This window comes from Dermochelys coriacea, chromosome 2 (genome assembly GCF_009764565.3).
Source record: "Dermochelys coriacea isolate rDerCor1 chromosome 2, rDerCor1.pri.v4, whole genome shotgun sequence".
Lineage (NCBI taxonomy): Eukaryota > Metazoa > Chordata > Testudines > Dermochelyidae > Dermochelys > Dermochelys coriacea.
Genome location: NC_050069.1, coordinates 269993811 through 270018644, shown reverse-complemented (window position 1 = coordinate 270018644; position 24834 = coordinate 269993811). Strand labels below are relative to the sequence as shown.

The 24834-nt window shown below is 53.6% G+C and overlaps 2 protein-coding genes across 8 annotated transcripts; both read right to left on the bottom strand.

Moving 5' to 3' along the window:
* Window positions 1-477: 477 nt before the first annotated feature.
* On the bottom strand, window positions 478-12669 carry LOC119850780 (zinc finger protein 777-like). 2 transcript variants are annotated; one of them, XM_038389343.2, is made up of 6 exons: window positions 12529-12669; window positions 10989-11387; window positions 9718-9844; window positions 5028-5141; window positions 4483-4593; window positions 478-2521 (listed from the first exon to the last, which is right to left on the bottom strand). In XM_038389343.2, exons 2-6 carry the CDS (start codon window positions 11370-11372, stop codon window positions 1611-1613), a joined length of 1647 nt encoding a protein of 548 aa, XP_038245271.1. In that variant the 5' UTR covers window positions 11373-11387; window positions 12529-12669; the 3' UTR covers window positions 478-1610. The 2 variants fall into 2 exon arrangements, with proteins under 2 accessions (XP_038245271.1, XP_038245270.2); XM_038389342.2 differs by having other exon boundaries at window positions 12221-12666.
* A 3852-nt stretch (window positions 12670-16521) lies between these two features.
* Window positions 16522-23848, bottom strand: LOC119850773 (zinc finger protein 436-like). 6 transcript variants are annotated; one of them, XM_043507052.1, is made up of 7 exons: window positions 23732-23823; window positions 23659-23701; window positions 21789-22178; window positions 20835-20961; window positions 20246-20359; window positions 19873-19986; window positions 16522-19542 (listed from the first exon to the last, which is right to left on the bottom strand). In XM_043507052.1, exons 2-7 carry the CDS (start codon window positions 23680-23682, stop codon window positions 18227-18229), a joined length of 2085 nt encoding a protein of 694 aa, XP_043362987.1. In that variant the 5' UTR covers window positions 23683-23701; window positions 23732-23823; the 3' UTR covers window positions 16522-18226. The 6 variants fall into 6 exon arrangements, with proteins under 6 accessions (XP_043362987.1, XP_038245250.1, XP_043362985.1 ...); XM_038389322.2 differs by having other exon boundaries at window positions 23659-23848; XM_043507050.1 differs by having other exon boundaries at window positions 21789-22570; window positions 23659-23845.
* Window positions 23849-24834: the final 986 nt, after the last annotated feature.

The window sequence follows — 24834 nt, the reverse complement described above, 5'->3', positions numbered from 1 at the left end:
TGTTGCCATCATCTCACAATCACTGGTGTTTTCCTTAACACCCACTTTCTGAGTCCTGGGCTGACCTGACAATCACCCCTTTCACTTACCCATAAAGGAAAGGTTCTAAGTGTCATGAAGAGCTTTGAAAACACACACACACACACACACACATCTCCATCATTTATTACTTTGAACACCTCGCCATTCTGAAACCAATTTCATGATAGGGGGGCATGACATGATTTTTCAATGCTTGGCCATTGACAATATCGTTTTCATTGACTACAACGGTGAGCTAGTTCAGACCATGCAATTGACAAACTAATTAGGTTGCTAGGAAAATGCTACGAAAACTTGCAACTCTTAACAGGTACAGCCAAGCGTGCTTCAGCCAGGGGAGCGGGGAAAAGGGAGAACAAACTATACAGCAGGGAGAAGATGAGACTGGCGGGGCAGTAGGACAGAGCTCCAGCCACTGATTCGCCGGACAAGGGCTTCAGAATGGAAACACTGTATTGACAGATTTTGCAAAAAAGGTATTACAAAAACACAACCACGACCAGCAGCTGACATTACACAGAGAAAGAGACATCTAGTTACAGTCACTCCTTAACAACACTTATTTCTTATATAATTCAACCAATATTTACAAAAGTCTGCAAAACTTGGGTCAGTTATTTCATACATTTAAATAGCTTAGATCAACTGTGAAATATAGTGCCACATGTTTTATTGTATCTTAGAATAATATCCTAGTTCTGATATAGCATTAACTAAAACAACCCTTCCAGGATTTAGCATAAGTTGCTCTCATTTGTGTCACTTACCCTTGTGACCAGTAAAATCACCTTCAGTGGAAGTTCATATGAATAAATCATAGGCACCTTTCCATTGGGCCAAGTCCAAAATAGAGTCTAGAGCCTGCTTGGTGCATAATTTCACCCTCTCAGGGGTGGAATGAGAAGAGGGTCTCCACAGTCACATCCTCCCCTGGAGTTACTTTCCCACCCAACAGCCTTCATCCATGTCCATCTGCCTCCCTCCCGGTCCCCTCTATCTTCCCATTCCAGGACCGTTTCTGCATCCACTTCTTCCAACTCAGGGGTTTTTTTTGTCCCTTTGCCCACCCCTGCATCACCTCCCCAGCCAAGTTCTTCTCTTCCACTAGATTGACTGGCCTGCTGGCTGGGAATGGTGCCCCCTCCATGCTTCCAGCATTGCAATGAAAGCCGGTGGAAAACAATGACCATGAAAATTGGTATCACTCCTATAAATATGCACCAGAAACAGGGTAGGTGGGGAAACACCTACTAAATGCTGACTCCTGCTGCCAACCCAGGGAATAGCTCATTTATTCTCTAGGGATGAAGTCCACAAGGCCTGTTAAGTCCCATGCAACTCCCACAGGGTTTAAATGGTGCATAGGCCTCATGCTGGCCCCCTGCATGGGGTGGATTTCACCCCAATAGTTAGTAAGAGGAACTCCATTTAAACGTCAGTGAAGCAAAGCTTTGTAGCATGGCCACAAGGACAGGCCATGGCTTCTGTTCATTCGCCGTTGTGATGCACCTCACACGCTTTCTTTCATTTTAAATGCAACAGCTCCTCAGTCCCCACCCAGGGTGGAGCTACTGTTTATTTTCTTTTTTCACGCCGAGGAGGGTGGTCTGGGTTCCCGTCTCCAGCTGCTGTGAACCCTCCAGGGGCTGGGGATTCCGCGTGTGAATTTTCTGGTGGCAGTTCAGCGATTCCTTGTAGCGGAAGTTCTTCCCACAGACGGGGCACTGGTACGGCGTCTCCCCCGTGTGGACCCGCCAGTGTTTCAGGAGATGATCCCTGCGGATGAAGCTTTTCCCACATTCCGTGCACTGATACGGTCGCTCTCCCGTGTGGATCCGCTGATGTCGGATCGCTTTGGAGAGGTCCCGGAAGTCCTTGCCGCAATACGTACACGTCAGGGGCCCATCGCCCTTCCCCGTGTGAAGCTTCTGGTGTAAGATAAGACTCACCTCCAGACTAAAGCTCTCCCTGCACTGAGTGCATGTATAGGGCCTCTCCACCATGTGGTTTGCCTGGTGTTTTACGAAGCCGTATTTGAGATTGGAGCTTTTCTCTGGCTCAGGGCGCTTAGGGGGTTTTGAACGGACGGGTGCCTGGGTTTTTGGGGGAGTTGTGATTTTGGGTTTCTGTCTAATGTTTTCTCCATGCTCCAGAGAAGTGCAGGCTCCCCCTGATGCATGGATTCTCTGATGTGTGGTAAAAAGCTGTTTGTCTAGGAAGCTTTCCCCACACTCGCAACATATGTACGGCCCCTCTGCTGCATGTGCTTCCTCAGAGACATTTTTCACTAAATCTCTTCCACGGCGAGCAGATCGCCTCAGCCCACTCCCAGGAGGGTTCCTCTGCAGCATCGCTGAGCTGGACTGGCTCTCCTTCATCAATTCCTCCTCAGGACTGCAGAAAAGCTCTTCCCAGTCTCCTGGTAACAGGCTAGGAAGATCTAGGTTTGCAGGACCTTCCTCACCACACTGCTGCTCATCTGCCAGAACAGAAAGAACAGAGACATTCACTTCATCCAGTGGCATAACAAAAGCCTCATTATGTACACGGTAAACTCGCTGGGGCACAGACTGTCCTGTTAGGTGTATGTACGTGCCTAGCACAATGTGGTCATGACCCCCAGCTGGGGCCTACAGACCTTACTGGCATGCAAATAGACCAAAACACTTCTGATTCACATCTGAAGCCTGAATCTATGGCGACGAGGCCCAGCTAGATGGAGATGGCGAGTTTCTCAGGAGATGAAGCACAATAGAACTCGGAGAATATGGTGTTTACACTGGAAAAGATACAAAATATTTTTGGGGCAGGGCCCCATCTTTGTTCTATGTTAGAACAGCACCTAGCACAATGGGGTCCTGCTCCGCTTCAATGTTTGGCAGTTATCAAAGACACTGGAAAGAAACACAGAGACAGGACTGTTGCAGACTCAGCCATTTTAGGTGAGAACTGAACACATCCCTGACTTCTGCAGAATTTAAGCTTTGATTTTAAAAGTAGCCACAGGTGCGGCTGGGCTGCCAGCATCACCTATTATTAAAGTTGCCAAACCCTTTCCAGTATAACACCCTCTTTTCAGTTGTTTAGAACTTTGCCAAATCTTAATGGTTCTAGCTGAAACGTTCCATGCTGCGTATTTGCCTCAGGCTGAATTTTGTGTGTGGGTAAATTTTCAGTCAAAACAGTTCAGCCATTTATGAGAACAAGGCTAGGGGAAAATATTTTGGTTTTCAGTGTTAAAATCCTAGCAACCTCTCTTTTTGAGAAGCTCTGGCACTCCTGTGCTTTGGGGCAGGGACTGGAAATTTGGCAGCAAGAGGTGGGCCCTTTGAGCCAGGGATGTGCTTTTTGACATTCCTGTGAAAATCACCCAAAGCTGGCCAAGTTAGAACCCTCTGAAAATTCTACATTTGCACATGCTCACTAGACTTCTCACAGCTTCACTGATCAGTTAGTCAAGGAATCTGTCCGTGCTACGCATGCTCCAGACCCTCCTAGCTTGTGTGTGCTGGACTGCGCATGCACCATCCCCATAGTGCGACGGAGCACTGCACAAGCAACCTTAACCCTAGCGCTTCCTAACCCATGAGTGCTTCACTTGCAACCTTAATGTTTTTGTAACATGGTTTGTGTGCGTCCCATTACAGGTCCAACGTCCCTTTAAACAGGCTTTGCAGGAAACCCCAGCAAAAGTGTGAATTCCACCTTCACTTCCCTCGGATCCCATCAGCAGAACCCAAGTGTGACACAGGGTAGTGCTCAGCTGGACTCTAGATACTTTTAAATACTATTTTACGTGTCCTTGTCTCTCTAGGCTGGATTCTCCACCCCACCCATCAGAGAAGACATGCATTGTTCCTGTTTGTAGTCCTGGCTACACCCACTACACGCTACCTTAGGCTGAAGTCCTCTCTCCCCAGTTCCATTACGGCTTTCCATAGCCTTCCTCTCAAGGCTAGGAGCCTCACTGCTTATCTTTTACCCTGCAGTGCAACTCTACTCTTCTAAATCTCTACCCCCCCAAACTTCAGGGATCAGGCAGCCTTTAAACCAAGCAACTCTTGCAGTTCCAGTATCACCCATACCCCCTCATTCGCTGGTTTTCTAGATTTCCTCGGATCCCTCAGCAGACTCTTTCTTCCCTAACACTCTGACCTTGTGTCTGCCTATCACTCTGCGTGCTGACTCCATCCACGTGACACTTCTCCCCTTTCCCTCCCTCTTGCCCATCTCTTTTCCATGGAGGCTATGATCCGTCCAAAGCCCGGAGTCCATGGCCTCTCTGTTATTGCCCCCTCCCTCACTGCAATCAACCACTCTCAGCTTCCCCACTTTCCTTCTTTGTCCGGGTGCAGACTCAGAGCCTAGATCTACAGCGCGCCATCTCTGTTCCACCTCTGACTACGTAGAGCTCTGTGATGCTCTGTGTCTAAAACTCACATGTGCCAAGATCCGTAGGGATCCCTCCCTCTTCAGAGACTCCCTGATTCGTGACAGGGGGCTCCTCATATTTAGTCCACAAGCTCTCACTGGGAGTAGAAACGGGAGATCCTGTTCACAGGAGAGAGAATTACGTGTTGTTTTACTAACATCCATTAGATGCTATAGAGACGATTTCAGGAGAGAGGTCAACATCAGATTAGAACCAGGGGTAGCTAGAAAAGGATTGACGGGGAGAGGGATAGCTCAGTGGTTTGAGCATTGGTCTGCTAAAACCAGGGTTGTGAGTTCAATCCTTGAGGGGGCCATTTAGGGATGAGATGAAATAGGGGAAATTGGATAATTTAGTTGGGGATTGGTCCCCCTTTGAGCAGGGGGTTGAACTAGATGACCTCCTGAGGTCCCTTCCAACCCTGATATTCTATGATAAGAAAAACACTGACAAAACTCATCAGCAGAGATATGCATGAAAGACTCAGGCAGACTGCCCCAGGTTTCAACATCTCTCTCACACGGTTTATGAGGAGTTTTAATCTATTACTCACCCAGGCCGGGATCTGCAGGGATTTGTCTTTCCTCAGAGTCACTCTGATCTCCCACACTGGGTTCCTCCCCTCGTTCAATCCGGGACAGAAGGTCGGGTTTGGAAATGGCAGCGTCTGTATGTGGAAATGGATATTGGGCGCAGAAACTTTTATTCATACTCACACAGTGCAGGTCAGAATACACACAGACTCTTAAAATCACTGCCGGCTACCCCCATTTCACTGCTAGGAGTGATGGGAACAGAGGCTAAAGAAGATGCTCTCACACCCACAGTCTGAGCAATCACACTCAACTGCACACGGCTCGCTCGGCCTGGCTCAGGCACCAGGAGCCTTCCCAGGAGCGCTCCCAAGGCCCACGCCCTGCAGCATGGGGAGGAGAGTAGGAAGATTTTATCTGTGCTTATCTGAACATTTTCTTTCTTTGAGTAACAAGGTTACCAGATTCATTACAACAAGTACTAGAGCCTGCTTGCAGCTTGGGGGCAGAACCAACCTGGTCAGTCACTGATGGCAAGGGAACGCCCTGCGCCATAAAATTCCCTCCAGTTGAGGTAACTTCCACAGCCAAGATAATTTCATTCTATTTTCCTAAATTATAGACTGTGTTAATTATACTTTGAGAAAAAGGCATAATGATTTCTCCTAATGCAGAACATGATAAATTCCACCTAACAAACAACCCGAATCCCTGGAAGTCCATTTCCAGCTCTATTCTGGAGGATGCATTTGTCTCCGGGGGGGGGTGGGGGGGAAAAGAGGATTCGTGGACCTCATTACTCAAAGAATCGCTCAATCTATGAGTTTCCTTTCAAGGCCAGAAAGGACCACACTGATCATCCAGTCTGACCCCCTGGATAACACAGGCCAGAGAACTTCCCCTAAATAATCCCAAGAGCAGAGCTTTTAGAAAATATCCAAACCCAATTTAAAAACTGCCAATGATGGAGAATCCACCATGACCCTTGGTAAATTGTTCCAGTGGTTAATTATTAACAATATTTAATAAGTTGTCCATTATTAAATATTTTCCCCCATGTAGATAATTTTTTCCCCATGTAGATACTTAGACTGTAACCAAGTCACCCCTTATCCTTTTCTTTCTTAAGCTAAATAGACATGAGTTCCTTGAGTCTACCTCTCTCAGGCAGGTTTTCTAATCCTTTAATCGTTCTCGTGGCTCTTCTCTGACCCCTCTCCAATTTATGAACATCCCTCTTGAACAGTGGGCACCAGAACTGGACCCAGGATTCCAGCAGCGTTGCACCAGTGCCAAACCAAGAGAGAAATAACTGAGGATTCCCCAGCTTATCCATCCCAGGAAACCTACGTGAAAGATGTGATTGTCACTGTTCCCCACCCTGGGGGGAGTCCTTTGGCCATGCAATGTGTAGACTGAAAAGGACCATACTTGCAATACTGTTCACCCACGTCAGCACTGCTTGTGAAAGCATGGGGGGCACTTTGAGTGTCAGATGGCAGTTCATATTTGTTTATTTTGGTTGTCACCTGATGTCACCTGAGAGTTTTCATGCCCAAGCAGGGGCTGAAATGACCCCTGCCTGGCCTTGGCTGCCTGGGAAGGGCCTGGAGACTGAGAAGTCCATTCTTCCAGGTAAAAATCTCCCCCAGTGAGAAACACTGCATTGCCTACCACCAGGAGAAATAACCACACTTGTCCTCGTAGCGATACCAGGGGAAATTGACTTGTGCGTAATAAGGAAACTTGTGGCCTTAGAAAATGGAGGCTGAGGGCAGGTAGAAACCAACAAATGATGGGCCAAGAGGCACGTTCCTGCCTCCTGATTCTTCCACAGCTGGGCTGCTGTCCCTCTCCTCACTCCATAACCATCTTCTGGGGAGCGGCGGGGAGGTGGTGAAGCATGAGACCAGCAACACAAGCTGGGAACAATACCCAAGACGTCAGCAGCAGTTGGGGATGACAGCCCAATGCTTTCTCAGTCTTTCAGGAGAGACAGGATACCCCTGTCCTTCATTACACCTTCCCAAGGTGCATGAGGCTATATACAGCTATAGTTTGTCTGCGGCAGCTGCAGACCCCATCTGTGAAACTCCACAATACTCCATTCACTCCTGCCAGGAAGTTTATCCTGTTTTGTTTTTTACTATTTGATTCTTTCCTCTGCTTTAGGCTGCTGGCCTTCCTCTCCTAAGAAGGAGAATTCCCTTTGTAGGGGAGCATGTGTGCACATGCACCTAGAGGAATCAGTATATTTCCACAGCCTGGTGTTTTCTGCATCGCTGTGCCCTGCTGCATGCTGGGAAGAAACACTCATTTTATTTATTCATTTTCCCCTTCGGAAATAGGTCCCCATAGGGCTGCTTCAGGCATGCAACTGGGCTCAGATTGCTCTGAAACTATTGCCAGTGACCGGTGATTTCCCTGTCCGCAGAGGCTAGGCTTCTTTATCTCCCCTTCCCCCCATGTCTCTTGAGTCTCTCAAGGAAGGTACTGACCTGGGGCTCAAGGATGGGCTTCCCAGAAGTTCTACTGCTCTCTGTGGCATGGGATCCACAGGGGCAAGTTAGGTCTTGGTTTAGTTTGGAAATGTCAGCCTGGGATATAAGTAAGGCTCCAGGCAGGGGAGCAGGAGGGGCTTTATAGAGATGACAATAGGGGGGAAAGCTGGGCCGGGAGCCCTTTTCCTGCACTCTCTGGTGTTAGCAGCATCTGTGCTGTGTCAGTTCCCTCCATCCACAACCCGTGAGGAAGTGGAGCGGGAGGTGGCGCAATCAGAGGCATGGCTCCTGGTGCGGGCTGTGAGGATAATGGCACGATCTCCATGCTGGTTCACTGCCCTTCTAGCTCAATCCTCTTCACATAAATGGGGCGCCTGCTTGCCCAAGGGCCAGCTCTTTCCAATCCTGCCACCTCTCCTGCCCATGGAAGCTGGGCCCAAGGTGACCCCACCCAAAACGGGATGTGAGCAAACTGCACTCCGCACCCAGCACCGACCAAGCACCCAGCAAGACGCTCAGTATGGGAGTGAAGCAGGAGAGAGACCTTTCCTTTTGCCTCTGGCTGTTCCCAGCCTACCTCCATCCCTGAAGCCTAGAGGGACAGTAGCCACTGCAAATGCCTACAAATGGAAAGCAGAGCTGAGGGAACCAACTCCTTCAAAATCCACTGCTGCCCTGGGAAGCAGACAAAATAGGAGCACAGCTGAGATGGCTGAACATTTGAAATGAAGTCTGGAGTTTCCCTCAGCAATGCTGTCCAGCAGGGATGGCTGGGAGATGTCCAGCTGCTGGGGAGGCAGAAAACTGGAGGGACCTACAGAGGATTATTGCCAGTGACTGACAGGCTAGTTCTGACTCCAAGAGGCAAGCAGACTGAAGTAACCATTTTAATGGATTTACCTGAAGTCAGGTAAATTCCTCTCTCTCCATTCAGAGCACCCCTCTCCTACCTGTGCCCCAGCTCTGTGATAACCGTCGTTCGTCTCCACTCCAGTATACAGGGTTCACACCAAGTTCTGGACTGCCTGTCAAGCTGAGGCCTGGTCTACACTGCAGAGTTAGTTGCTGTAAGCTACCTTACATCAACCTAGGTAAGCGTCTACACTAGAATGGTGCTCCCACCAATGTAAGTCGCCCACAACATCCATCTAAAAACTCCACCTCTGCGAGAGGCATAGCACTTAGGTCAATGTAGTTCGGGCGACGCAGTGTCTGCGTTACTTACATCGCCTGTTGGCTGACAGCACAGAGTCTTGCTGCTACCTCCCGGTGAGGGATGGGGTGGGGGGCGAGGGGAAGAGAGCCTGTATCCAGCTGCCACCCAGGTTCAGGCTCTCCTCCCTTCCCCCCTAACCAGGCGGCAGCAGGCTTCCTGGCTGTCAGTCCTGGCAACAGGGGTCAAAGCGGGAGCCCCACCCCACCCCAGGGCGGACAGTCTGAGCTGGGAGCCCAGCACTGGCTCCATCTCACAGGTGGGAGCCTACCAGCATGAAATTGACATTCTCATCAGTTTCATGGCTGCTATTATTTCACATTTTGTTTGGGCACTGGCTGTCAGCCCCAGAGCTGGGGGTCTCTAGCTGTGAGCCCTGCTGGGCTGACAGCCTGAGCCAGAGAGGAAATGTGACATAGCAGCAGCTGTGAAACTGACATGAATATCAATTTCACTGCTGGTAGGCTCCCTGCTATGAAACTGAGCCCAGCACCTGACTCATAGCTAGGGCTGTCAGGCCTGGGTGGGGGAGCTCTAGCTATGAGCCCTGTACAGCTGTCAGTGCCCTACAATGCATCACTTCAGTCAGTGCAATGTTCCTGGTGAGGACATGCACCACTGGTAGAAGGAGAGCAGTGTGGACACCAACAGCTGATTTCATTACTGCAGTGGCTGTAAACCTAACTTAAGTGGACCTAATTTTGTAGTGTACACAAGCCCTGAGCAAGGTGTGCTAATTGTGTGGGTTCTTTTGTGATGGGCACACCCATCCACTGACTATCAATAGGGACTGATAGTGCAGCCTAGTTAGTTAACTGAACACCCCACTATTGTGTCAAAGTCTCCATATCCCATTATCAGACCCCCTCCACGACATCCAGACCCCTAATCCACCAGGGGGCAATGGAGCTTGTATAAGTCAGACCCTGGGGAAATCTGGCACTTCAGAGACCACACAGCTTCGAAGACAGGAACGAAAGCCCAGCCAGTCTTTACCCAGCGAGATCACAGCCTCGTAGTTGCCCTTCATGATGTGCCTGTAAAGCTCTTTCTGCCATTCGTCCAAGCTCTTCCACTCCTGCTCAGAGAAATTAAACGAGTTGTTGTTGAAAGTCACTGGGACCTGCAATTACAAGGGTGATACACTCAGCACCTTCTGCTCCATGTCTACATACCACCCCTTGTTTCCTCCAACACCCCATTCTGCCCTGTCTTCTCCCTCCCAGTGCTCCCTCTGTCACTGTATTCTCTTCTGGATTTTGTTGTTCCTCCCCATTCCCACCTGGTGCTCCCCAAGATTGGGCCTGGCTCCCATCAGCTGAAATCCATTCCCCACTGAAGTCTGTGACGAAACTCCCATCGACTTCACTGGGGCCAGGATTTCACCTCATCTAGTCCTTGCCTCTTCCTACAGCCAAAGCCTTCTGTATGATTTCTATCGCAGACCCTTTGGACAGCCTGCTGCATGCTTCATCCTTTAGTTGCATCTATTGCAATTGACCCTTGATCCTGCAAAGGCAGGGATGTGAGCAGACCCTGGTACTCGTGCAGAGCCCCCCAAACTGTATGAGACTCTGCAGGAGCAAACGGTCGGCCCACATGGATCTGACTGCAGGATCGGTGGCTCAGATTGTAAGTCGCTCACAGCAGCAGCACATCTTACCTATGTGTTATCAAATGCCATGCGTACACCAGACACTATGTAGGCTGAGCTGCCTTGGGCACTTTGAACAATCAGTATCCAAAAAAAGATGCTTTAGTTGCAAAGTCCTGTTCCAATTGGCTGAGTTGGCTTCTCTGGGGATGTCACACCCTGCATTTAAATCTCCCATTAAACACAGCTATGCGGTTGCCAGCCACACTGTTACATTTACATTAGAATTCTCCAAACAACCAAATATATGAGTGAGATGGGCACAGAAAAGGAAAAGAAACACTGCTGATTTTATCTCAGTGGTGGTTAGTTAGCCTATTCCCTTTCTCAAATTGTTTGTCACGCAATTAGTGAAAGCGTCCCCCCTTCACCTTAGCCTGAGCTAAGAGGTCAAATTTCCAAAGGAAGCAATGTTAGAAGCAGAATCCATATACCTTGGAAACAATGAGACAAAGGGACGCTGCAGAGCAGGTGAGCAGCAAGAATGGGGATGGGGACTCCCTTTAAAACAAATCTACTTGTGCAGAACATTCTGAGTATATGAAAAGCCCCTTCAGTGTCTGGTAAAGGGTCTGGCTTTACATCCCCTCAGCACTAGCTGGGACCTTGTTACCTTGGGGACTTCTCCATTAGCACCAGGGGGGAGCCTCAGGATCCAGAAGTTCCTGTTCTTCAGCAGGTTCTCCATGTTCTCCAGCCTCCTCTGCAATTGCCCATACTCCTGGATCAGAGTTCCCAGCGCAGTCCACTTACTCTCCAGCTGATTCCCGAACTCCACTGCTGTCTTTTCACAACCGACTAGTTTCGTTTCTGCCATCCTCATTCTTCCCTCCAGATTCATCAGTTGTGCTGCCTGAACCTCAACCTTTCTGTCCACAGCTTGGATTTCAGCCACGACGGTAAGGGAAATCTCTGCCGTCTGAAGATCTGTTTCTTCCATAGAAGTTGTTTCGGGGACAGCAAGAGGCTGTTCAAGTGACAGGTCCTGGGACTCCATGTCCCATTCAAGAGCCTGTTTGCAATGACAGATATTGGAAAGGGGGGTGGTCACATTCTCACATAGCAGAGTCAGTTGAAGAGAGAAACAACAAAAGAGCCACATGCCACAGCCAGCTGAGAGCTTCCCGAGTCTGGATCTTTACTACTACAGGGTCACAATGAGAACGTGAAACTTGAAATCCAACCAAACATGCATTAAAAGTAATTTCAGCTCCTCTCTCTGTCGCTGCAACCCCACCAATATTTGTGTTTTTCCAGTTGCATTTTTGATTTTCTCTCTCCCCCCTCCCTGGTGGTGTGTGAAAGCCTCCCCATCCCCAACAATAGGGGAATCAGACCACCCGCCCAGAGAAAACAGCGAAACTGAGTACACACAAAGGGCTGTCAAATGCACAAAGCAAATAACTGGGGGGGGGGGAGAGAAACCAACTACCCCATTTCCCCTTCTCTAATCAGTGACTTGTAAGAGCATTTGGCATCGCATGCAACAACAGCAGGTGAGAGCTTTTCAGGCAGATGCCCCTTTACGTGGATGGAGCCCTTTGGAGCCTTCTGCCCTAGAGGTTTCTCCGCCAGAGCCAGTCTCTCTGGGCTACAAAGGCGGTGGGAGCAGCCCTAGTCACAGCATTGGCTGCCATAGAAACACACAAGGGGTGGGGGGGGGGAGGAAACTGGCTCTTGCGGCTTGTGAAGCAGCCAAGCTCCATTCCCCGCTCCCTGAACCAGGGAGCGAGTCCCCCCCCCCCCCGCCCCGCGGGCCTGGGCAGGGAACCCAGAGCTCCCCTTGGGCCGGCTCCCGGCTCCCCGGGCCCAGGGGGAGGATGCCGGCCCCCGCCGGCCCCCTACCTGCTCGGGCGCCCACTCAGCCATGGCCCTGGGTTGGGAGCGTCGAGCCGGAGCCTGCCGGGGAGCGGGGCCGAGCGCAGCGACGGCTCTGGGCTGGGCCGCGTCCCAGCGCCTCCTCAATAGGGGCTGGGCGCGGCGGCCATGCTGGGGGGAGCAATGCATGCTGGGAGCGCGGCTCGCCGGCCGCGGGAGCCGCGCGCCAGCAGCGCCCCCTGCAGGGGGGAGGAGCAAACGGCAGCTAAGGGTTTGCAACCCCCCTGCAGGGAGGGAGGGTGTCAAGCTCAAACAGAAACCCGGGGGCGCGTCACCTCTGTGGGTGCTGGCCCAGCGCACAGCCTGGCTGCGGACGGCAGGCGCTTAGCAGCGGGGGCGCCCTGTGGCACCGGCAGGGTGTCCCCGTCGATGGCGTTTGCATTGCCCAGCTCCGAAACCGTGGTATCCTTGCAGCCTTAGCGCCGTGCTACGGCAGCGTTAGTCTTTAACGCGCCGGCTGGGGTCCGCCCAAAGATGGCATCTGTCCGTGCAGCTGTGTGTCATGGACTCAGTACTGCTAACAGCTAATGGGGAGTCTCCTTTCACGCCAGTAGCAGGGGACTGGCTTTTGGACACACATCGCAGCCACATCTGCCTAGCTTGGTGCGTGACATTTCTCAGAGGAGAGAAAGTCAGAGGTGTGGTGAAAGAGCCCAGCCTTCCACACTATTGCTGAGGGTGGAAGAGTATGAAGCAGCTGGTGGGTGGGAGCTTGGCGGTGGGGGTAGGGCAAGGGCTGCAGACGGTCTTAATAGTGAGAGGTGTTCAACTGGGGAAGCTGATGGCTGGGAGCTGGCAGGGTGCCAGGGGGTACCTTTGGAGTTCAAGGTTGGGGGTGTCTGAGGCAGTTGGAAATGAGGGGCAGGTGGGTAGATGGGGGTGCTGCATGATTGAAGACTGGGGCATCTGGAGCAGTTCAGGTGAAAGGGCAGCTACCTGGGAGGAGTGAGGGGCACCCCAGGGGGTGTTTCTTGGCAGCTGCGGCGGCGGGGGGGGGGGAATGGAGGGAGCTAGCTTGGAGGGATGCCATGTTTAAGAAGGATGAATTCAAACTGGAGCAGGTACAGAGTAGGGCTACTAGGATAAGCTGAGGAATGGAAAACTTGTCTTATGAAAGGAGACTTAAGGAGCTTGGCTTGTTTAGCCTAACTAAAAGAAGGCTGAGGGGAGATATGATTGTTCTCTATAAATACATCAGAGGGATAAATACCAGGGAGGGAGAGGAATTATTTAAGCTCAGTACCAATGTGGACACGAGAACAAATGGATATAAACTGGTCATTGGGAAGTTTAGACTTGAAATTAGATTAAGGTTTCTAACCATCAGAGTGAAGTTCTGGAACAGCCTTCCAAGGGGAGCAGTGGGGGCAAAAGACCTATCTGGCTTCAAGACTAAGCTTGATAAATTTATGGAGGGGGTGGTATGAAGGGATAGCCTAATTTTGGCAATTAATTGATCTTTGACTATTAGCTGTAAATATGTCCAATGGCCTGTGATGGGATGTTAGATGGGGTGGGATTTGATTTACTACAGATAATTCATTCCTGGGTGTCTGGCTGGTGAGTCTTGCCCACATGCTCTGGGTTAAGCTGATCGCCATATTTGGGGTCGGGAAGCAATCTTGCTCCAGGACAGATTGGCAGAGGCCCTGGGACTTTTTCACCTTCCTCTGTAGCATGGGGCACGGGTCACTCGCTGGAGGATTCTCTGCACCTTGAAGTCTTTAAACCATGAGTTGAGGACTTCAACAGCTCAGACATAGGTCAGGGGTTTGTTCAGGATTGGGTGGGTGAGATTCTGTGGCCTGCGTTGTGCAGGAGGTCAGACTAGACAATCGTAATGGTCCCTTCTGACCTTAAAGTCTGTGAATCTATAAACTGGCTGGCAGGGAGAGAGGGAAAGTATCCCTGGGGGGCCAGTGGGCACCAGGGGGCGGTGGGAGGAACTGGCTTGGAGGAAGGGCTACAGGGGTCAATGGGGGAGCAAGCTGGGGTTTCCCTAGAGCAGCGGGCAAAGGCTATCAGGGGCAGGGGAGCAGCCTGGGGGGGTCCCTGGAGCAGCAGGGGATTGGGGCACCAGGCAGAGGTTTCTGGGTCAAGGGAGCAGCCGGGGAGGGGGCTGGAGCAGCAGGGGATTGGGGCACCGGGTGGAGGTTCCTGGGTCAAGGGAGCAGCAGGGGATCGGGGCCCCGGGTGGGGGTCCCTGGGGCAGGGGAGCAGCCTGGGGGGTCCCTGGAGCAGCAGGGGATCGGGGCACCGGGCGGAAGTCCCTGGGGCAGGGGAGCAGCGGGGGATCGGGGTGCCAGGCGGGAGTCCCTGGGGCAGGGGAGCAGCCTGGGGGGGTCCCTGGAGCAGCGGGGGATCGGGGTGCCGGGCGGGAGTCCCTGGGGCAGGGGAGCAGCCTGGGGGGGTCCCTGGAGCAGCGGGGGATCGGGGTGCCGGGCGGGGGTCCCTGGGTCAAGGGAGCAGCAGGGGATCGGGGCGCCGGGCGGGGGTCCCTGGGGCAGGGGAGCAGCCTGGGGGGTCCCTGGAGCAGCGGGGATCGGGGCGCCGGGCGGGGATCCCTTGGTCAAGGGAGCAGCCTGGGGGGGTCCCTGGAGCAGCGGGGGATCGGGGCGCCGGGCGGGGATCCCTTGGTCAAGGGAGCAGCCTGGGGGGGTCCCTGGAGCAGCGGGGGATCGGGGCGCCGGGCGGGGATCCCTTGGTCAAGGGAGCAGCCTGGGGGGGTCCCTGGAGCAGCGGGGGATCGGGGCGCCGGGCGGGGTGCCTGGGGCAGCGGCGCACTGAGGGGAGCAGGCGGGAGGGAGCCCGGGAGCGGAGAAGGGGGCTCCACGTGTCCCTTGCACCGGCGGCGGCCGGCGCTCGCTTCCCCACCCCCGAGTCCCCCGGCAGGCCATCGCCGCCCGCCGCGAGGTGAACCCCGCGCGGCAGCGCCCCCGGCGGCTCGGCGGAGGAACTGCAAGGGGCGCCAGCCGGAGCCGGCCTCCGCGTGCCGCGGGGGAAGGGGCTGCAGCCCGGCCCCGCCCCCGCGAGGCCCCGCCCCCAGGCAGGACCCGCCCTGAGGGTAGAACAGCCGCCCAGGAGAGGACGCAGGTCACAGACCCTGCGAGACGCCCCCCCCACGTCTTAGCTGTGGGGTGGGGGGGCGCCCCTCACCCTCCCTGCAGGGTCTGGCTAGACTCCCTCCCCCCCCTTACACCAGGCAGGGTCGGGGGGGGGGGGGGGAGAGGGAAGCGGCTTCTCCTCCACCCAGCAAACGTGCCCCCTATATCCCCAATGTCCCAGGACCCCTGGCAAGCGGGCGCTGGGCAATGGGGGGGGTTCCCTGCTGTCACCCTCCCCTGGTGCAAGCCATTGAGATCTCACACCCCTGTCTCCGTGCTGACAGCGAGTGGCCGGGGCCGTTTGCTAGTCCCTCAGGCCCAGGCCGGGGGTGGCAGGCTGTGTCCTACCCTCCGCCCTGGAAGATTTTTCAGTGTTCGGCAACAGCAACCTAACACCAGCCACCTCCCCAGAACCAGATGAGGAGACTGGGACCAGCCACCTAGTACCCCTCGGCCATTCCTAGGAGATGGGCCCCCTAGACTGGAACAGAGGGAGAATAGGGCATGCAGGCCAACATGGGCACAAACTTGGGAGGGGGGGCAGCCAACACACTGGCCATACAGAACCACAAGCTTTTCAGGAGCACACACTGGTGGTTCCATGCACACTAAGTCTTAAACTTCAGGTTAATGCATGAGATTCACTTAGCATTTCATACACCTCTGAATGCATCCGATGACGTGAGCTGTAGCTCACAAAAGCTTATGCTCAAATAAATTTGTTAAGTCTCTAAGGTGCCACAAGTCCTCCTTTTCTTTTTGCGGATACAGACTAACACGGCTGCTACTCTGAAACCTCTAACAGGAGTACTGAAAACAATAGCCCTGGACTAGTACCTTCAGTGCTCACTGCCTCAGTTTCCCCATCTGCCCAATGGGCATATTTACTGACCTCACAATGCTGGGTGTTTTAAATAATAGGCCTGACCCTGAAAATGGGTCTTTCACCTGACAAGCATTGGGAAAGTGCTAGTGAAACTCAGCTTGTAGCAGGAGGAGGTTAAAGTGCCGGCAGCCAGAGGGAGTGGAAGATAGACCAGTGGAAAAACCGGAGGTGGGCTGGGTTAGTGGCACTCATTAAGCAAGTTACACAGGTGGCCGAATGGAAACGCTGGAAAGCTCGGCAGAAAGGGGTATGGTACAAAACACAGACTTGCACCTGACTTGAAATCAAGGGAAAGATGTTTAGTTAGAGGCACGGTGTTCATTCAACTGATATTTACAAAAGTGTTTGAAAACCCTCCTTGTCCGCATGGCTTGGATCATTCAGGAGACACCCTGCCAGGTTTTACAGTCACCAACCCAGCAGCTCTTTAGGATGTTTACTGGGAAGTGTACTCAGAACCCATGATCTAGTTGACCAAACCAGAGTGACACTCCCTTCATTTATGAATCCGAATGGATTGTGGCCACTTTTCCACTGGCCCCAAACCAAACAAGCCTGAGCCTGCCTGCTATCAAGCTCTACCTCACCAGAGACTGAGCTAAGAGCTGTGGGACTCTGCTCTCTAGCTTAGCCCTCTTCCTGGGAGGATCACCTCTCTTTTCTCCCCCCACCCCCACCATCCCTCCTCTCTGTCCCCTTTGCTCCATTCTCCTACTCACTGCCACCTTCTTCCCCATCCCCCCCACCCATAGTGCTGCCTCTTCCATGCTTTCTTTACTCCATCCAGCTGCTCGCTGCAGGCCCTCGGTCCCTCTCGCTTTTAAGCTCTCCACTCTGTGGGCCTAATCCTACAAAGTGCTGAGCTGCGCCATCAACTCCCATTGCAGTCAACAGGAACGAAGACCATTCAGCACCTTGTCACATCAGGCTGAGACTGTGCATCTGCCTGCTTCATTCCACCCAGCAAAATCCTTCCCCTCCAAACAGGGAGGGGAGGAAGTCCCCGTTCCTGTCCCTGGCCCATAGGTAGGAGTGCTGATCATGGCGTTTCAACACCACCGGGCATTTTAGTCTAGTGCTTCACTCTCCTGGCTCAGAGCGGCAGCAAAATGAGATGGAACAACAGTGACAGAGGAACCTGTACCCCTTCCAAATATCCACAAGCCAATGAATAGCTGGCAACACCTCCCAGCCTGAGAGCTCCCCGGGGGAAAAGTTCATATTTATTACCAAAGAGACTTTAAACAGGAATCAGTTGCACATCATGGCCTATGTTATTCAGCAGTGACAAGTGATTTGGGGGGCCTCCTCAGTTTTTGATTGGGCCTCCAAGAGGTCTGATTTTAAGCAAGTGCCAAGCAGTCACCTTCTGAAAAATCAGGCTCCTTTAAGGCTTCTCCAGCTGGGCTCCCAAAATTTAGAACGTGTTAAAATAATTTTAAATTTGGAAAGCACTTTGGGCTCTACTGATGAAAAGTGCCATGTGAAAACTAGGTAGTTTTATTAAAAACCCCTTACAGGATGGTGGCATGAAACTGCCAGCAGTTATAAAATAGTTATCCAGCACCAGCTGTAGGCTGGATGTTTAAGGAATTTAGTGGGTTGTTTTAGGCTGCGATTTTCCAAGCAGCCTCAGGGAATGTGATGCCCTGGAGTTGGATGTCTAACTCCTGTAGGGAGGCACGATGGATGAGGTAATATCTTATCGGACCAACTTCTCTTGGTGAAATAGACAAGCTTTCCAGCTTGATCTGAAGAAGAACTCTGTGGGGCTCGAAAGCTTGTCTCCTTCACCAAGAGAAGTTGATCCAATAAAAGGAGATTCCCTCACCCACCTTGTCTCTCTCGTATCCTGGGACCAACACAGCTATGACAACACTGCACCCTCCTGTAGGTTGAATGGGAATCCCAGCCTCCCTGTACGTCACATGACATCAGAACCTGCAAGGCGCTCCCAGCCCGGGGACTCCTGCCCCATCTCTCTCATAAACAAAGAGGCCTAGCTGGGGTTTGTTGCTCAGGGGACAGGGCGCTGCCCACAGGGCAGTGGTTCCCCAGGTGGATTTTCAGGTGGCAGTTCAGTGACTGTTTGTAGCGGAAGCTCTTCTCGCACTGGGGACAGCGGTGGAGTCTCTCGCCCGTGTGCACACGCTGGTGCTTCAGCAGGTGGTGCTTGCGGATGAAGCACTTGTCGCACTGGGCGCAGGCGTAGGGCCGCTCCCCGGTGTGGATGCGGAAGTGGTTGGTGAGCTGGGATTTCTCTGTGAAGCGCTTCCCGCACTCCCCGCAGTGGTAGGGCCGCTCTCCCGTGTGGATGCGGAAGTGGCTAGTGAGCTTGGACTTCTCGGTGAAGCTCTTCTGGCAGGTGGGGCACTGGAAGGGGCGCTCGCCCGTGTGCAGCCGCCGGTGATCGACCAGGTAGTACTTCTGGGTGAAGCTCTTCTCGCACTCGGGGCACTGGTAGGGCCGCTCGCCCGTGTGCACGCGCTGGTGTTTCAGCAGGTGGTGCTTGCGGATGAAGCGCTTCCCGCACTGGGCGCAAGCGTAGGGCCGCTCGCCAGTGTGCGTGCGATAGTGGTTGGTAAGCTTGGACTTCTCTGTGAAGCTCTTCTCGCAGTCAGTGCACTGGTAGGGCCGCTCCCCAGTGTGGATCCGCTGGTGCCGGACCAGCTGCGAGGGGTGGGTGAAGTTCTTCCCGCAGTCCGTACAGAGCAGCGGGCCCTCACCCTTCCCTGCGTGGAGTCGCTGGTGGACGAGGAGGCTTATCTTCAGCCTGAAGCTCTTCCTGCACTTAGCGCAGGTGTACCCCGTGTGACTGACCTGGTGCTTGAGAAGGCTGGCTTTGAGGCTAAAGTTTATCTCGCCCTCAGAGCATTTGTAGGGCTTTGCACCTGCCACGACCTGGCTTCTCTGGGGATGTAGGAGATCGGATTTCTGAGTGAGGCCTTCTCCACATGCCGGAGAAATGCAGACTCCCCCTGGTGTGTGGACTCCCTGGTGCACTGCAAACAACTGCTTACAGACAAAGCTTTCCCCACATTCACTGCATATATATGGTCCCTCTCCTGGGTGACTTTCCTCCTGATCAGTGGCTGGTGCAAGGCCGCTGAAGTCTTCTCCACACGGAGTGGGCTGGCCCAGGCTGCTTCCTGCAGGGTTTCCCTGCTGTGTCAGTGAGCTGCACTGACTTCCGTGGCTCCATCTCTCAGCAGGTGTCTGGAAATCCTCCTCTGAGCTTCCTTGCGCCCCCCTGGGAAGTTCCGGGATGGCAGCACTGTCCTCAAGATGCCACTCATCTGCTGGAATATCATAGGGAATCCAGAGAGGATTTAACAGCAACCTCATCCCAGGACATTCCTCATTCACCAGGAAAACCCAGGAAGTTGAGAGCAGAGAGGGTTCCTGTCTGTAGAGTGCCTAGCACACGGCTGGAGTCATACAAATAAATAATCAGAACCTCCCCCCGCCCCAATTCTGCTTCACCATACCTACCTTGTCCTTACATATTTATCACCTTCCCACCCCCCCGTTCTGTTCCTCCAGTCTGTGATCTACTTCCACTGCCCAGTAAAAAACATCCCTCTTCTCTGCCTCTGCTGGCAAAGCATTTCCTGTGTACGTAAACTCACCCTTGATGGGATCTGTAGGGATTTCTCTCTCTACCAAGCCCTCTTGACTCTCAGTAAATGGCGTTTCCTCTTGTTTAATCCATGAGCTATCGCTGGGAGTAGAAATGGGAGATCCTGTTCACGGGAAGGAGAATGACATTAGGTTTCTCTCACATCCACTGAATCCTTTAGGGAGGATTTCAGGGCAGATGGCAACACCTGACTGGCGCCAGCACTAGCTGTGAATGGCGAAAACTCCCACAGAGAAGGAACATGTTGATCGAACTCATCAGAAGAGATATAACAACTACAAGAGCACAGGAAAATCATGTTAATTTCCTGCCCTTGACGACTTCTTGCTGCTTCCAAGTTGCTCTGGTCAGTTCCTCCTCACCTGTGCTGGGATCCGGTGGAGTTTCTCTTTTTTGAGATTCCTGCTGTTCCTGGACACGAGGCTCTACCCCGGGTTCAATCAGGGCCTGAGCATCAGGCGTGGAAGCAATATTGTCTGTCCATGGAAAAGGATATTAAGGGGATTAGGGTTTGGTTAATAATTCACTGAGTTCACACCTACAAATCCACAGAATCTTTAACCAGTTTAAACCCGCCCCCTTCCATCACCAGAGGCCATGGGCAGCACCAGTGGAAGTAAATGGGGGTGGCTGCTCTTTTCTTAAGTCTGACGTGGGACTAGCTCGCTTTGTCTGGGCTCAGGAACGGTAAACCGATCACAGGAGTGCTCCCCGAATCTGATCAGCCAAGTAGTGTGGAGCAAAACAGGCTCTGCAGGAGATGCTCTAGGTACCCCCCATCATGCATGGGGAGAGAGATCAGGAAGAGGGGTTCCCTACCTCCTTGTGGGTAAGACCAGAGTATTCCAGAGGCAGGGCTAGCAGGTGCCTACAGCCTGAGCAATATACTGAGCAGCATCTGGCACTTCCGAGATCTGACTGATACTAAAGGAATTTTCAACTCATCTTTACCCAGCGAGATCAACGTCTCATAGTTGTTCCTCATTGTGTTCTTGTGAAGCTCCTCCCGCCGTTGCTCTAAAACCCCCCACTCCTGCCCGGAGAAACAGCCTGAGACCTCATCGAACTTCACAGGGACCTGAAATCACAAGCGTCACAGCCTCAGCACCTCCTGCCCCCACTGGGGAGAGTATTCAGCACCTCCCCTCCCCAGCACAGTGTCACACAGACCTCCGTCGTCATCACCTTCAGAGCATGACGCAGCTCACCCCTGCCTCTCACAGCGCCCCCAATGCTCCCTCTCATGGCCATACTCTGCCCAGTTCCCTCTTAACACTCTGTCAGCTTCTTCAGGTTCTGCCTTTATGCCACTTCTCATGCTGTCCTTACGTCTGGAAAGCTTCCAGCAGTGCGTAGCCAAGCATTCTCCCTCCTGCCTTCTCAGGACCCACTACTTTTATCTAGCCTTCCACTGCTGATTGAGTGTGACTTTACCCCCCTCTTCATGTCTTAGCCGGCAATAGTTTGATTGATGTAATAAAACCAAAGACTGGCACTTCAACTGATCATTGACCAGTTGCATACTACGAAAAGCTGCAGGTTCAGTACTACAGGTTAAGACTTGATTACCAACGTTAAAATCGATAGCTCTAGACTACACTTGCTAATTTCCTGTTCTCATTCCATGGCTCTCTGTACTCTCTCTGGATCTCAGAGCCTGTCACAGCATCTTAGCTTAAGACAGAGTGTCTCGTAGTTCTCCCCCTTTTAGATGGGCTTGTAGATGGAGAGGAGGAGAACGGAGCTAAGGAGCCCCAACCAGTGCTGCGTTATGCACCAGTACACCCAATCTATCCAAGCCATTTTGTAACAGACCTGAATATCACTGGGCTACACACCCTGTGGACATCTAATAGAGGGGACAGCTTTACTTCTGCCCCTCAGTGCTAGCTGGGATATTGTTACCTTGGGGACTTCTCCCTGGGCGCCTGGGGGAAGTTTTAGGATCCAGACATCTTTTTTCTTCAGCAGGTTCTCCATGTTCTCCAGCCTCCTCTGCAGCAGCCCATACTCCTGGATCAGAGTTCCCAGCACGGCCCACTTACTCTCCAGCTGGTTCCCAAACTCCACCACTGTCCTCTCACAGCCAACTAGTTTGTTCTCCGCCATCCCCATTCTTCCCTCTAGCGTCAACAGTCGCGTGGCATGCGACTCCACAGTCGTCTCCACAGTTACCTCTGGCCACATGGCAGTCTGTTCCAGTGGCAGCTGCATTTCTGCCTCAGAAGTATGATCAGGGGCAGTCGGAGAGGTTAAAGGCACTGGCTGCTCTGCTGTGACATCCCATTGCGGAGCCTGCTTGCAAGGAGAAAAGAAGAGATCGGCCACAAAGAGAAAGGGTGTAAGGCCCGCACACGTGTTCCAGGCTGTTCCATGCTCTCTGGGCCCGAGAGTTAGTCTTTTACGGCTGCTTTCCAGATGCAACAACAAAAATGACAACAGACCCTTCTCTGTCAGCCTCATCTTGGTGGGTTTGGGACTCTAACGATATAAACTTCTCAGGCTCATCACCGACGTACTCGCTACACCCACTGATCTGAACGCTTCTTCCACCAGGTGACCTAATTCCGCTGCCATTTCAAAACAGACGTGGAGAAGGTTCTTGGGGAACACATGCCAGGCCTATCCCACACCAGAGACTCTTACCACTCAGCTGAGTGGTGCTCCATGAATGACATTTCTCACCACTGGAAAGAGCCAACCATCTCCCTCACAGCCTGACCGTGAGCAGTATGACAGGTGTGCAGGGGAGGGAGGAGGGAGCCTGGAAAAACCAGCGAGATGGGTGTAGTGGAGATGGACCAGGCCAGCCTTTGTTCAAGTAGAAGGAGTGGTAGAGCCTGGGGAAGGCCAGTCAGGGGGTAACACAAGCCTGGAGGCTCTGGTGCTGCCAATATCTATCTCCTCCTACGCCTCTTCCCTGCTCCTGACAAGCACATGTCAGCCGAGCGGGGGAAAAACTGAGAGCAGGAAGAGACAGACCGCGGCCAAGCACTCCGTGCTGGAGCTGCCGCAGCAGCCCCCTGTGAGAAAACCCTGCTCGGTCCCTGCTGAGGGCGAGAGGCTCTGTGAGCAGGTGTGAGGGTGGCATGCACCAGCATCACAGCCCTGGCACGACGAGGGGCAGCCAGGCCTGCGCAACCACGTCGACACTGCTGCTGCTAGGACGCCCCCGAGTGCATGGCCCCCACGTGCTGCTCTGCGGCGGTTGATTTTTGGGGACACGACAGCCTGCGGCCACCCGGGGAGGTGCCTGGGGGAGCCTGGAACGCAGGGAAACAAGCTCCCCAGGGAGGATGGAAAAGGGCCGTGGGGTGGAAAAGGGGCTGCAGAGACACGGCTGAGGGGCGTTTGCAGCAACTGGCTCAGACTCGGGTCACAAACTGGGACAAAACCCTGTTGTGGTTATAGTGTAGACGGGGCCTCCGATCCCTCCTCCCCCTGCAGCCTGAATCCTTCGGCTCCAACCGCTTCCTGGCTTCGCCGGGGTGGGACAAAGACCCAGGCCACCCGGGAACGACCAGAGCCTGGGCAAACCCAGCCCTCCAGCGGCCAATTTCCCGTGAAGGCCCCAAGCCAGCGGGGCTGGTGGGAGCGGGGGCGGGTCCCTGCTCCCCGCTCCCCGCTCCCCGCCCCCGCTGCCCGAACCCGGCCGCCCCCGCCCCGGGGCTCAGCCCCGGCCAGCACCGCGCGCCCCGCGGGTCGCCCCCGGGGCCCGGGCCGGGCGGGGAGCAGCCGCCGGGGCCCGCGGCTCCCCCGCCCGCCGGGCCCTTACCTGGGCAGCGGCCCGCTCGGCCATGGCCCCCCCGGGCGGGGCTTCTGCAGCGGGCCCGGCCCGGCCGAGCTCCGCTCCCGCTGCGGGCTGGGCAGAGTCCCGGCGCCGCCTCGCCACGGGCCGGCCCCGCTGCCGGGCGGAGCGGAGCGAGCGCAGCCGGGGCGCAGGGAGGGAGGCCGGGGGCCGCGGCCGGGCTGGCGGGGCCGGGAGCGGCGGGGCGGAGCGGGGCGGCAGCGGCCCCTGGCGGCGGCTGGGGTGTGACCGGAGCCCGGCCGGGGACGGCGGCGCGGAGACTCGGGGCTTCGGGCCTCTCGCAGCCGGACTTGCCCGGGGACCGGCGGCGGCGGGACACGTGCCGAGCAGCCGCAAGGCAGCGAAGTCCAGGGGCTACACAGGCTCCTGCTGCTGCGGCCTGTTGGCCAAGGTGCTGAGCCGCACCCCGGGGTGGCCCGAAGCCGCTGGCTGCCGAGCAGGGACAGGCGGGCGGCTGGGTGGCTGGAAGCCTGTTCTGTTCATTCCCTCTGACGGCCCTGGCCGAGGACAGGCCACTGGGATGGGCGGACCATCGCCCTGGCCTAATGGGACCCTTCTTAGGCTTGGAAGGATTTGATTTTTGTTGGGACAGGACAAGTTCACCCTGCACAGAAACCTACCAGAAATGTTCCCATCTATAGGGATGGACCTGTCCAGACAGGCAAAAGAAGAGAAATGCTGCCTGAGAGCTTATTAGTGTTTGATTTTAAATGAAGGGGCATTCGTATTCAGAAATTTGGACTTGTTGACGGTGTTTTAAGGGTGATAAAGCATTATCTTTTTGACTCTCAAATTAGACTGTTGTAAAATAATTATTGGCTGACCTCCCCCTCCCCAGTATCCCACAACTGTGAACATTTACATTGATTTGAAAACGCTACCTGCCGCTGGAAATTTCCACTACATGCATCCGACAAAGTGGGCATTCACCCACAAAAGCTTATGCTCCGATACGTCTGTTAGTCTATAAGGTGCCACAGGACTCTTTGCTGCTTTTACAGATCCAGACTAACACGGCTACCCCTCTGATACTACTCGTAACTTTTCACAACTGCGAAACATTAAAATCAGTAAGTATTCAGGGGGTGCTTAAAATGAACATTGATATTATAAAATTATTTTTAAAAAAATCAAATTTTGCTA